The sequence below is a fragment of the Lithobates pipiens genome, unplaced genomic scaffold (genome assembly GCF_037356315.1).
Source record: "Lithobates pipiens isolate NorthernLeopardFrog02 unplaced genomic scaffold, aLitPip1_a1.2 Scaffold_22, whole genome shotgun sequence".
Taxonomy (NCBI): Eukaryota; Metazoa; Chordata; class Amphibia; order Anura; family Ranidae; genus Lithobates; species Lithobates pipiens.
The window spans coordinates 346,215,342-346,229,738 of NW_027507784.1; the positions used below are offsets into that span (position 1 = coordinate 346,215,342).

The window sequence follows — 14,397 nt, forward strand, 5'->3', positions numbered from 1 at the left end:
ATCTGATTAATTATGTAACGATATATATATATATAAATAAATTGTATGTCTTTTAAATGGAAAAAAATTGTGTGTTCAATGCCGCCACCTAATAAGTGCCACCATTATAACAGATATAGTATATGGTTGGTGATACGAGGGACCGATCCCCTCCACATGTTCTCCGATCTTATTTCATATCAACGATCAGTCTGATCACCGGCTCCACCATCTCATCACATAATCAATAATCAATAATCACCTCTCTCTTGAACTTCATCCAGGTGCAGGTGATGGCTGCATCCCGGCCACTTTGGACAGGAGCACCAACGTTCTCCCCGGCGCGGACTTTCTGGTCTTCGGGAAATTGGAGGATTTGTGGTACAGATGCTGAAGGGGGGAAAACAACACAAAATGTAACATCGACCAGCAACAAAACGCATTCCTCATACTGGCAGTCAAGTTTTGGCGCTAATATTGTATAGGAGGACCCATAAATATAAAATAATTGAAAAATCATTTGCATAAATTGCCTTGAAAAAGTATTCACACCCTTGACATTCCCCACATGTTGTCATGTTACACCCAAAAACGTAAATGTATTTTATTGGGATTTTATGTGATGGACCAACACAAAGTGTCACATTAATTGTGAAGTGGAAGGAAAATGATAAATGATACAAATAAATATGTGAAAAAGTGTGGGGGGGGGGAGGGGGATTTGTATGGCGCCCCCGAAGTCAATACTCTGTAGAACCCCCTTTCTCTACAAGTCTTTTGGGGGTGTCTCTACCAGCTTTGCCCATCTAGAGAGGACATTTTCTGCCCATTCATCTTCTTTGTAAAATATCTCAAGCTCTGTCAGATTGGATGGAGAGCGGTCTGTTCAAAGAGCCCCCCCACTTACATCAGGGTTCCTAGAGAGCCTACCTTACATTAGGGTCCCTAGAGAGCCTCCCTCCTTACATCAGAGTCCCCAGAGAGCCACACCCTTAGATTAGGGTCCCCAGAGAGCCCCCCACTTACATCAGGGTCCCCAGAGAGCCCCCCCTTACATCAGAGTCCCCAGAGAGCCACACCCTTAGATTAGGGTCCCCAGAGAGCCCCCGCTTACCATCAGGGTCCCCAGAGAGCCTCCTCCTTACATCAGAGTCCCCAGAGAGGCTCCCCTTAGATTAGGGTCCCCAGAGAGCCCCCCACTTACATTCAGAGTCCCCAGAGAGCCACATCCTTAGATTAGGGTCCCCAGAGAGCCCCCACTTACATCAGGGTTCCCAAAGAGCCTAATCCTTAATAAGAGTCCACAGAGAGGCTCCCCCTTAGATTAGGGTCCCCAGAGAGCCCCCCACTTACATCAGAGTCCTCAGAGAGACACACCCTTAGATTAGGGTCCCCAGAGAGCCCCCCACTTACATCAGGTCCCCAGAGAGCCTCCTCCTTACATCAGAGTCCCCAGAGAGGCTCCCCCTTAGATTAAGGGTCCCCAGAGAGCCCCCCACTTACATCAGAGTCCCCAGAGAGCCACATCCTTAGATTAGGGTCCCCAGAGAGCCCCCCACTTACATCAGGGTCCCCAGAGAGCCTCCTCTTTACATCAGAGTCCCCGGAGAGGCCCCCCTTAGATTAGGGTCCCCAGAGAGCCCCCCACTTACATCAGAGTTCCACAGAGAGCCTACCCTTGCATCAGGGTCCCCAGAGAGCCCCCACTTACATCAGGGTTCCAGAGAGCCTCCCTACATTAGGGTCCCCAGAGAGCCTCCCCCTTAATCAGGGTTCCCAGAGAGCCTTCCCCTTAAAATCAGGGTCCCCAGAGAGCCCCCCCACTTACATCAGGGTCCCCAGAGAGCCTCTCCTCCCCTTGGGGACCCCTGCAGAGACTCGGGGCTATGGGCCCCAGATTCGGGGGCTATAGCCCCAAAAGCCACCCCCTAGCGACACCACTGGTCTAAGTATTGATCAAAGTTGGGAAATCCTGATTGGCATTCTTCATGGGGAGGGAGGGGTGTCAATCCTTCTACCTGCTTTAGGGGGGGTCTTCGGAGCTGTTTCTTCTTGATGGTGGCCCCATCTGGAAGGAAAGCGCAAGGACTCATTACAAGTCTTTAATGAGGGGGGGGGGCAGGAGGAGAGGCGGAGCCATGCTGCGTTATGATGCGATAGATGGATTCCACAATGGCAGATACGTGGATCTGCTCCATGTTACATGATGGACATGAGATGGGATTAGTTGCCATGAAGACACATTATAAGCGGAGGTCACCGGGGGCGCTCCATTCACTGCGGCGTGAAGCCGCTACATGCCCGATGCTGTGATGTCATCGCTGCCTTTCTCTTACAAAGAAGTGCCGCGCCACTTTACAAAGGAGTCGCTCTTGGCGACACTTCTCGTAAAATAACGGCGATGCATCTCATGCGGTTAAAATAAGCGGCTCCTCGGTGCACAATTCATGACGGATGGAATTAAAAGAGAGATGAGGATGAGGATGGCGGGCGAGGAGAACGATGTTTACATTCAGGAAAAAAAAAATCCTTTTATAAAATTGTTACATTTGTTACCAAAGTTTGTAACAAAAACAATAAAAAAGAAAACAATTCAAATAAAAACACTTCCTGCTATTGGCCCTTTCACATTGATCAGGTTTTCAGTTCAAAAAAAAAAAGCAGAAGAAAAATGGATGCCTATAAATAATACGGAGCGCTTCACGCCGGTCAGGTGCGTTTTTAAAAGTCCTGCTTGCCGCAACCATTGGAAAACGCGTGGGAAAACGCATCGAGATTTCTGATTGGAGGACTCTTCCTCTTCCTCCACCCTGAATGGAAGCCCCCAATTCCATCCTCCGAGACTGGCACCCCGTCCATACACTCCCACCACGCTGCGCATTCCGGAGACCGCGTCTTTTCCTGGACAGAACGCCATATTTAGACTGGGAAAGGTCGCCGGAGCATTCCTAAGTGGCTTCAAATTGTCAAAATCTGCTGATGGAGAACAACTTCCAATGTTTACCGGGAATTTTAAGTGAGATGTGATGGATCCTTAATCATCGTACGCTTCATGGAAAACAATCTGTCATTGAAGACAACAATATTTTGGCATAAAGAGGAAGAGCAGGGAGGAGTCCCGAGACTCTCAGAAGGTCATAATCAGCATCAGCATCAGGACACCCCAAAACCAGACCCATAAAAGTCTCTTTATTACCCAAAATGTGATCAGCAATAATTGAAGAAAGCAGGAAAGACACAAACAAATGTATACAAATAAAATGTTTCTTTATGTGTTGTGACTCAATGATGGGCACTATTCCTCCCACTGACACCAATGATGGGGCACTATTCCTCCCACTGATACCAATGATGGGACACTATTCCTCCCACTGACACCAATGATGGGGCACTATTCCTCTCACTGATACCAATGATGGGGCACTCTATTCCTCCCACTGATACCAATGATGGGACACTATTCCTCCCACTGACACCAATGATGGGGCACTATTCCTCCCACTGACACAATGATGGGGCACTATTCCTCCCACTGACACCAATGATGGGGCACTTATTCCTCCCACTGATACAATGATGGGACACTATTCCTCTCACTGATACCATGATGGGGCACTAGTTCCTCCCACTGACACCAATGATGGGGCACTATTCCTCCCACTGACACCAATGATGGGGCACTATTCTCCCACTGACACCAATGATGGGGCACTATTCCTCCCACTGACACCAATGATGGGGCACTATTCCTCCCACTTATACAATGATGGATGATGGGGCACTATTCCTTCCACTTATACCAATGATGGATGATGGGGCACTATTCCTCCCACTGATACTAATGATGGGGCACTTTCCTTCCACTTATACCATGATGGGGCACTATTCCTCCGACTGATACCAATGATGGGACACTATTCCCCCCACTGACACCAATGATGGGACACTATTCCTCCCACTGACACATTGATGGGACACTATTCCTCCCACCGACACCAATGATGGGGCACTATTCCTCCCCATGAAACCATGATGGGGCACTATTAATCCCACTGACACCAATGATGGGACACTATTCCTCCCACCGACACAATGATGGGGCACTATTCCTCCACTGAAACAATGATGGGGCACTATTAATCCAACGACACCAATGATGGGGCACTATTCCTCCCACTGACACCAATGATGGGGCACTATTCCTCCCACTGACACCAATGATGGGGCACTATTTCTTCCACCGACACCAATGATGGGGCACTATTCTTCCCACCGACACCAATGATGGGACACTATTCCTCCCACTGATACCAATGATGGGACACTATTCCTCCCACCGAACACCATTGATGGGGCACTATCCTCCCACTGAAACCAATGATGGGGCACTATTAATCCCACTGACACCAATGATGGGACACTATTCCTCCCACCGACACCAATGATGGGGCACTATTCCTCCCACTGACACCAATGATGGGGCACTATTCTCCCACTGACACCAATGATGGGGCACTATTCCTCCCACTGACACCAATGATGGGGCACTATTCCTCCCACTGACCCAATGATGGGGCACTATTCCTCCCACTGACACCCAATGATTGGGCACTATTCCTCCAACTGACACCAATGATGGGGCACTATTCCTCCCACTGACACCAATGATGGGGCACTATTCCTCCCACTGACACCAATGATGGGGCACTATTCCTCCAACTGACACCAATGATGGGACACTATTCCTCCCACTGACACCAATGATGGGGCACTATTCCTCCCACTGACACCAATGATGGGACACTACTCCTCCCACTGACACCAATGATGGGGCCCTATTCTCCACTGGACACCATGATGGGACACTATTCCTCCCACTGACACCAATGATGGGCACTATTCCTCCCACTGACACCAATGATGGGACACTATTCCTCCCACTGACACCAATGATGGGGCACTATTCCTCCAAAAAAGACATTTTCGACTCCCACTGACAGACAGTAAACTGACATTGTTGGTGTCAGTGGGAAGAATAGTCCCCGAGACTCACATAAAGGACAACATAGGGCCGCAGTTTGGAGTCCAATGCTGTACATAAGTGGACACTGATGACTAAGCGATACTTTGTTGCATAACTTTTTGCTAAAATGCTGTTTTTATCTCTATTTTTATCGCACTTGAATGTTTGATGGGTAAATGTTCCACTCCCTTTTCTGGCCAATGAAAGGCGAACTTTACATTTTTTAGAATAATAGTAATAATAAAAAAAATCCTACACTTAATGGAATTACTGCCGAGTGAATCCGCTGTTGCCCCGGGGGTGGGGGGGGGGTTGTTGTTCATTATTAACTATGAAACTTTAAAGAACTAGAAAATAAATCCAGATAATAAAAGAGTCATTTTGGAAACAATCACTTAATTACTCAATCACACCGGCTGAATGAGCCCCCCCCCCCCCTCCCCCCAACCCACACAATCTATTAGACACCAGTACTTTCAATCATGGAGTCTTCCTATTCGTTTCCTCTCTTTCTTTTGAGTACTTGCCGCCTTTTTCCGCCTATTCCCTTCTTTTTCCCAACAACCACCCCCCCCCCTTTCCTGGCTCAGGCTCGGACCTTTAAGTTTATTTTTCCCCCCTTTCTACCAAGGGATGGGTAATCCAACTTAGTGCCAGGGCAAGGGCATCTAAAGCCCAGGGGTGAACATACCAAACTGCACCCCTCCAAGATGTATGAGCATTGTGGCAGCAAAAAATCCCCCCCCCCCCCCCCAAAAAAAAAAAATTAAAGCACTAATCTGCATGCTAATTACTAAGCATAAATCCCCCCTCCTCCAGTACATATCTACCCCCCTGCTGAAATCACCCTCCTAGCGCAAATCTTTGCCCCCCCCTTTTCCCAAATCTCCCCAGCACTAATGCCGCCCCCCCCTAAAAAATCCCTTCTCCTAGCACAAATCCTCTATCCCTCAAATTTCCCTTCTGAGTACCACCCACCCCCAAATTCACCCCCCCCATCCCCTCCAAATCCCCTACCCCCCCCAGCACAAATTTTCCTATTCTACTCCTAACAAAATATACCCCCCCCCCCCATCATCCCTACTAGCACAAATCCCCCCCCCCCAAATATATTTTCCCTCTTAACATAATTCCTGTACCCCCTACCATATCACCTCTAATAGCACAACCCCCCCGCCCCCCAACCAATTCCCCCTCCTAACACAAATCCTCTTCCTTATCGCTCCTCCCAACAAAAATCCCCCTAATTCACCATTCCTAGCACCCCCTCCCAATTTTTCCCTCCCAGAACAATTGTCATCCCCTGCAGTTCCCACTCCCAACCCCAATCTCCTCTCCCCCAATCTCTTCATGGCACACATGATACCACAATGCCCAGGGCAGCTGGCACCTCCAGCCCACCCCGGATCCCACCTCTTCTGCTCCCACTCGGCTCTGTGCCGCGGGCCCGGACACCTGCGGCCATTTCCGGCACCGCATGTTTTTTGCACTTTTGCTTTTTGATTAACCCAAAAAAGTGTTTTTCTTTTATGTTGACATTTTATGTCTTTTTACCGGCCTCAGTCCTCTGGGATTTATATGCTCAGCTTGTACTTTGTTATTCCCAATAAAGATATTGTACCAGAAAATGGAAGCGTTTTATTTTAAATATTCATTAGCAGGTTAAGTGGGGCCAAGGAAGGTAAAACATAAGGTGATAAAACTGGAGCTCTAAACTTCCACCGCTTAGAAGAAAGATGAAAATAGTGAGAAGAACCGATCCCTCGGCTGTGATAGAAACCCCACAACTGAGCCACGGGACCCCCTGGGAGGAAACCTTCACTTCATCTTTATTTCCCACATTTCCCTTTAATGCCGAATCCCAGACAGACGATCGTTGTGAGCGAGCGAGAGAGAGAAATACTGAAAATCCCAGTATAGAGGTCAGAATACGTGTGTATAGGGGAGTGCGGAGGGTTAAAAGAGATGTAACCCCAAAATCATAGAAAGTGAAATATAATAATATTATTTCCAAAGTAATTTTTCATTTTTTTTTTTTTAAATCGGAAGTTTCAGTAAAATTATCATTGGTGATTTGCCTTGAAGGGTCTTGTTCAGGTTCTTCCTGTTATGAGGAGTTTCCACCATCCCTGTGCTGAGTTCCCGGGTCTGTACCCCCGCTGTGCCCATTATGAGGGGTTCCCACCATCCCCTGTGCTGAGTTCCCGGGTCATGTACACCCGCTGTGCCCATTATGAGGGGTTTCCACCATCCCTGTGCTGAGTTCTCGGGTCTGTACACCCGCTGTGCCCATTATGAGGGGTTTCCACCATCCCTGTGATGAGTTCCCGGGTCTGTATACCCCTGTGCCCATTATGATGAGTTCCCACCATCCCTGTGCTGAGTTCCCGGTCTGTACCCCCGCTGTGCCCATTATGAGGGTTTCCCACCATCCCTGTGCTGAGTTCCCGGGTCTGTATACCCGCTGTGCCCATTATGAGGGGTTTCCACCATCCCTGTGCTGAGTTCCCCGGGTCTGTACACCCGCTGTGCCCATTATGAGGGGTTCCCACCATCCCTGTGCTGGAGTTCCCGGGTCTGTACACCCGCTGTGCCCATTATGAGGGGTTCCCTCCATCCCTGTGCTGAGTTCCCGGGTCTGTACACCCGCTGTGCCCATTATGAGGGGTTCCCACCATCCCTTTGCTGAATTCCTGGGTCTGTACACCTGCTGTGCCCATTATGAGGGGTCCCCACCATCCCTGTGCTCAGTTCCTGGGTCTGTACACCTGCTGTGCCCATTATGAGGGGTTTCCACCATCCCTGTGCTGAGTTCCCGGGTCTGTATACCCGCTGTGCCCATTATGAGGGGTTTCCACCATCCCTGTGCTGAGTTCCAGGTCTGTACACCCGCTGTGCCCATTATGAGGGGTTCCCACCATCCCTGTGCTGAGTTCCCGGGTCTGTACACCGCTGTGCCCATTATGAGGGGGTTCCCTCCATCCCTGTGCTGAGTTCCCGGGTCTGTACACCCGCTGTGCCCATTATGAGGGGTTCCCACCATCCCTTTGCTGAATTCCTGGGTCTGTACACCTGCTGTGCCCATTATGAGGGGTCCCCACCATCCCTGTGCTCAGTTCCTGGGTCTGTACACCTGCTGTGCCCATTATGAGGGGTTCCCACCATCCCTGTGCTGAGTTCCCGGGTCTGTACACCCGCTTTGCCCATTATGAGGGGTTCCCACCATCCCTGTGCTGAGTTCCCGGGTCTGTACACCCGCTGTGCCCATTATGAGGGGTTCCCACCATCCTGTGCTGAGTTCCCGGGTCTGTACACCCGCTGTGCCCATTATGAGGGGTTCTCACCATCCCTGTGCTGAGTTCCCGGGTCTGTACACCCGCTGTGCCCATTATGAGGGGTTCCCACCAATCCCTGTGCTGAATTCCCGGGTCTGTACACCCCGCTGTGCCCATTATGAGGGGTTAATTTTGTTTATTGAAAAATTCGGTATTGCGCTCTGTCCTTGGTGAGCAGATAGAAGCCACATAAAAGTCAAGTGCCGCATCTTCTAAGTATTTGCTCTGCTCAACATCCCGTCTGACATTAAATATACAAACGTCTGCGGGAGATTTATGGGTTCTCCATTTTAGCGCTTTCTCCAGTAGCTGGAGAGGGGGGGCGGAGACTTCACGGGAATAAAACGCTCTCCTGGCGTATCTCACCACCATGTTTATACATCCAGAAGATTCCGCTGCCTGGGAGAAAAATGCTCATCCTAAAATAGAAGATCCTAAACCAGCTAATGTCAGCACTGTGCCAGGCATGCCACAGGCGGCGTACGGGCAACGCAGCGAATGTGCAGACAATCGTTACATAATTCTGTCTGCAGGAAATTATTCTGATCAATGGGAGTGAAACTCTTTCACACAAACACAGACTAATGAATAGAAAGCTCATTAGGTTGCATAAGAGGCAATAATAATGCAGGGGAAACTATTTGTCTTTTTGAATACCTACAGTGGGGGGAAATAACGATCGTCTCCCCTGAAGATTGTGTAAGTTTGCCCACTTACAAAGAAATGAAGGGTGTATAATTTTTTTTTATCATAGGTGTATTTTCTATGATAGAGACAGAATATCAACCAAAAATCACACAATACAAATGTTATAAGTGGAGTTGCAGTTCAGTAAAATAAGGATTTGATCCCCAAGCAAAGCATGACTTTGAAACCCTTGTTGGCGATCACAGAGGTCAGACGTTTCTTGTAGTTGGTGACCAGACTAATTACATAACTATGTAGGTCATACGGAATGCGCGTCCTAAAAAAGTGAACTTCGTTCCCAGGAAACGCGTCGGCTGAAAATCATCACATTAAGGAATAATCGGTGATCAACACCAGTGGTTCTCAACCTCAGTCCTCAAGTACCCCCAAACAGGTCATGTTTTCAGGCTATCCATTATTTTGCACCGGTGATTTGATCAGTTTCCCTGCCTTAGTAAATCCTGAAAACATGACCTGTTGGGGGGTACTTGAGGACCGGAGTTGAGAAACATTGATCTGCACTACCTGAGAAGGGTTCTGCGATGGGTCTGTTCATGTTTTTTTTTTTTTAAATTAAAGGCTAGGTTCACATCTATGCATTTGCGGCTGATACCTTTTTGAGGCCCATTTTCCAGCATGTCTTGCGTTTTTTTCTCGCCATCATTGAATCAACTAATTGGAATCCCTTGAAAGTTTGCCCCAGACCGGCTACTTGAATAGAATTCCAGACATTACAGTCTGCCTTTTATACCGTATATTTTGGGTGGAACATTTAACGTGGTGCCAAGACACAGAAACATCGTCGATATAACCCCTCCAACCATTAGCAAACCGAACGTTCCAAAATTACATTTTTTAAACAAAATTCTACCGGTGTATGGCCACAGTGGAGATATCGGAAGGAATGATCCTTATACATAAAATAGGATGGAATCTGCACATTCTGTGTGTTTTCTTCTTTGGCGCATTACCCCGACGCGCCCCTCGCACCGGTACCCCGACCGGACAAATAATTGGAATCTTGGAGGAAAGCCGCGAGTGGCCAGCAGTGAGGGGGTTAAGTTCCCTCTGTGCCCCGGATTCCGCTCTCCCGCACAGGATGTTCACATGACCCCCCGACAAAGGGTTAAGGAAACACATGGAATCCATCATTAGGACTGGACACCAATGTCAGCGACATTCGCAGCCTCTGCACACAGCCCACAGATGAAAGCAGACGGATTAAAGGGTCACTCTGCTTTTGTAACAAAGTTATACTGTCAGGTGGGGCATAAAACACACAAGATGTATTTGTCTCCCATATTGCTCCCTGCGCAGGCTCTGGAGATATCTATCTTGCCATTGGATAACATTGTGGCACTGCTGTGAGAAGGAGCACATTGCTCGGCGAAGAGCTGAAACCCCAATCCGTCTAAATTTACCACAACAACAAGCAAATTCTGGGAAATTCTCTCTGGGTAAAAAGGATACTTCAAGAGTCGTACAAAGAGAACAAGCTCCATCATGCACACATTATGATTGTGCTGCCGTAAAGGCTACATTTATTAGAGGGATTGATCAGAGGGATGGAGGAATCAATCAGAGGGATGGAGGGATCTATCAGAGGAATGGAGAGATCTATCAGAGGGATGGAGAGATCTATCAGAGGGATGGAGAGATCTATCAGAGGGATGGAGGGATCTATCAGAGGGATGGAGGGATCTATCAGAGGGATGGAGGGATCTATCAGAGGGATGGAGGGATCTATCAGAGGGATCTATCAGAGGGATAGAGGGATCTATCAGAGGGATAGAGGGATCTATCAGAGGGGTGGAGGGATCTATCAGAGGGGTGGAGGGATCTATCAGAGGGGTGGAGGGATCTATCTGAAGGGTGGAGGGATCTATCTGAAGGGTGGAGGGATCTATGAGAGGGATCTATGAGAGGGATGGAGGGATCTATGAGAGGAATGGAGGGATCTATGAGAGGGATGGGGGGATCTATGAGAGGGGTGGGGGGATGTATCAGAGGGATGGAGGGATCTATCAGAGAGATGGAGGGATCTATGAGAGGGATGGAGGGATCTATCAGAGAGATGGAGGGATCTATCAGAGAGATGGAGGGATCTATCAGAGAGATGGAGGGATCTATCAGAGAGATGGAGGGATCTATCAGAGATATGGAGGGATCTATCAGAGGGATGGAGGGATCTATCAGAGGGATGGAGGGATCTATCAGAGGGATGGAGGGATCTATCAGAGAGATGGAGGGATCTATCAGAGGGATGGAGGGATCTATCAGAGGGATGGAGGGATCTATCAGAGAGATGGAGGGATCTATCAGAGGGATGGAGGGATCTATCAGAGGGATGAAGGGATCTATCAGAGGGGTGGAGGGATCTATCAGATGGGTGGAGGGATCCATCAGAGAGATGGAGGGATCTATCAGAGGGGTGGAGGGATCAATCAGATGGGTGGAGGGATCCATCAGAGAGATGGAGGGATCTATCAGAGGGGTGGAGGGATCTATCAGATGGGTGGAGGGATCCATCAGAGAGATGGAGGGATCTATCAGAGGGGTGGAGGGATCAATCAGATGGGTGGAGGGATCCATCAGAGAGATGGAGGGATCTATCAGAGGGGTGGAGGGATCTATCAGATGGGTGGAGGGATCCATCAGAGAGATGGAGGGTTCTATCAGAGGGGTGGAGGGATCAATCAGATGGGTGGAGGGATCAATCAGATGGGTGGAGGGATCAATCAGATGGGTGGAGGGATCAATCAGATGGGTGGAGGGATCTATCAGATGGGTGGAGGGATCCATCAGAGAGATGGAGGGATCTATCAGAGGGGTGGAGGGATCAATCAGATGGGTGGAGGGATCAATCAGAGGGGTAGAGGGATCTATCAGAGGGGTGGAGGGATCTATCAGAGGGGTGGAGGGATCTATCAGAGGGGTAGAGGGATCTATCAGAGGGGTAGAGGGATCTATCAGAGGGGTGGAGGGATCTATCAGAGGGGTGGAGGGATCTATCAGAGGGGTAGAGGGATCTATCAGAGGGGTAGAGGGATCTATCAGAGGGGTAGAGGGATCTATCAGAGGGGTGGGGGGATCTATCAGAGGGGTGGGGGGATCTATCAGAGGGGTGGAGGAACCTATCAGAGGGATGGAGGAACCTATCAGAGGAGTGGGGAGATCTATCAGAGGGGTAGAGGGATCTATCAGAGGGGTGGGGGGATCTATCAGAGGGGTGGGGGGGATCTATCAGAGGGGTGGGGGGATCTATCAGAGGGGTGGGGAGATCTATCAGAGGGATGGAGGAACCTATTAGAGGGGTGGGGAGATCTATCAGAGGGGTAGAGGAATCTATCAGAGGGGTGGGGGGATCTATCAGAGGGGTGGGGGGATCTATCAGAGGGGTGGGGGGATCTATCAGAGGGGTGGGGGGATCTATCAGAGGGGTGGGGAGATCTATCAGAGGGATGGAGGAACCTATCAGAGGGGTGGAGGGACCTATCAGAGGGGTGGAGGGACCTATCAGAGGGGTGGAGGGACCTATCAGAGGGGTGGAGGGACCTATCAGACGGGTGGAGGGACCTATCAGACGGGTGGAGGGACCTATCAGAGTGATGGAGGGATCTATCAGAGGGATGGAGGGATCTATCAGAGGGATGGAGGGATCTATCAGAGGGATGGAGGGATCTATCAGAGGGATCTATCAGAGGGATAGAGGGATCTATCAGAGGGGTGGAGGGATCTATCAGAGGGGTGGAGGGATCTATCTGAAGGGTGGAGGGATCTATCTGAAGGGTGGAGGGATCTATCAGAGGGATCTATGAGAGGGATGGAGGGATCTATGAGAGGAATGGAGGGATCTATGAGAGGGATGGGGGGATCTATGAGAGGGGTGGGGGGATGTATCAGAGGGATGGAGGAATCTATCAGAGGGATGGAGGGATCTATCAGAGAGATGGAGGGATCTATGAGAGGGATGGAGGGATCTATCAGAGAGATGGAGGGATCTATCAGAGAGATGGAGGGATCTATCAGAGAGATGGAGGGATCTATCAGAGATATGGAGGGATCTATCAGAGGGATGGAGGGATCTATCAGAGGGATGGAGGGATCTATCAGAGGGATGGAGGGATCTATCAGAGAGATGGAGGGATCTATCAGAGGGATGGAGGGATCTATCAGAGGGATGGAGGGATCTATCAGAGAGATGGAGGGATCTATCAGAGGGATGGAGGGATCTATCAGAGGGATGAAGGGATCTATCAGAGGGGTGGAGGGATCTATCAGATGGGTGGAGGGATCCATCAGAGAGATGGAGGGATCTATCAGAGGGGTGGAGGGATCAATCAGATGGGTGGAGGGATCAATCAGATGGGTGGAGGGATCAATCAGATGGGTGGAGGGATCAATCAGATGGGTGGAGGGATCAATCAGATGGGTGGAGGGATCAATCAGATGGGTGGAGGGATCTATCAGAGGGGTGGAGGGATCTATCAGAGGGGTGGAGGGATCTATCAGAGGGGTGGAGGGATCTATCAGAGGGGTGGAGGGATCTATCAGAGGTGTGGAGGGATCTATCAGAGAGATGGAGGAACCTATCAGAGGGATGGAGGAACATATCAGAGGGATGGAGGAACATATCAGAGGGATGGAGGAACCTATCAGAGGGATGGAGGGATCTATCAGAGGGGTAGAGGGATCTATCAGAGGGGTAGAGGGATCTATCAGAGGGGTAGAGGGATCTATCAGAGGGGTAGAGGGATCTATCAGAGGGGTGGAGGGATCTATCAGAGGGGTGGATGGATCTATCAGAGGGGTAGAGGGATCTATCAGAGGGGTAGAGGGATCTATCAGAGGGGTGGAGGGATCTATCAGAGGGGTGGAGGGATCTATCAGAGGGGTAGAGGGATCTATCAGAGGGGTAGAGGGATCTATCAGAGGGGTGGGGGGATCTATCAGAGGGGTGGGGGGATCTATCAGAGGGGTGGGGGGATCTATCAGAGGGGTGGGGAGATCTATCAGAGGGATGGAGGAACCTATCAGAGGGATGGAGGAACCTATCAGAGGGATGGAGGAACCTATCAGAGGAGTGGGGAGATCTATCAGAGGGGTAGAGGGATCTATCAGAGGGGTGGGGGGATCTATCAGAGGGGTGGGGGGATCTATCAGAGGGGTGGGGAGATCTATCAGAGGGGTGGGGGGATCTATCAGAGGGGTGGGGAGATCTATCAGAGGGATGGAGGAACCTATTAGAGGGGTGGGGAGATCTATCAGAGGGGTAGAGGAATCTATCAGAGGGGTAGAGGAATCTATCAGAGGGGTGGGGGGATCTATCAGAGGGGTGGGGGGATCTATCAGAGGGGTGGGGAGATCTATCAG

The 14,397-nt window shown here is 49.8% G+C and overlaps 1 protein-coding gene across 1 annotated transcript in view; it reads right to left on the bottom strand.

The window, feature by feature from the left end:
* Positions 1 to 14,397, bottom strand: part of MYLK (myosin light chain kinase) — a 164,359-nt gene that overhangs the window by 76,796 nt on the left and 73,166 nt on the right. The window contains 3 exon segments of the mRNA XM_077449738.1: positions 242 to 369; positions 1,998 to 2,024; positions 2,027 to 2,047. Coding sequence (XP_077305864.1) covers positions 242 to 369; positions 1,998 to 2,024; positions 2,027 to 2,047 — 176 coding nt within the window.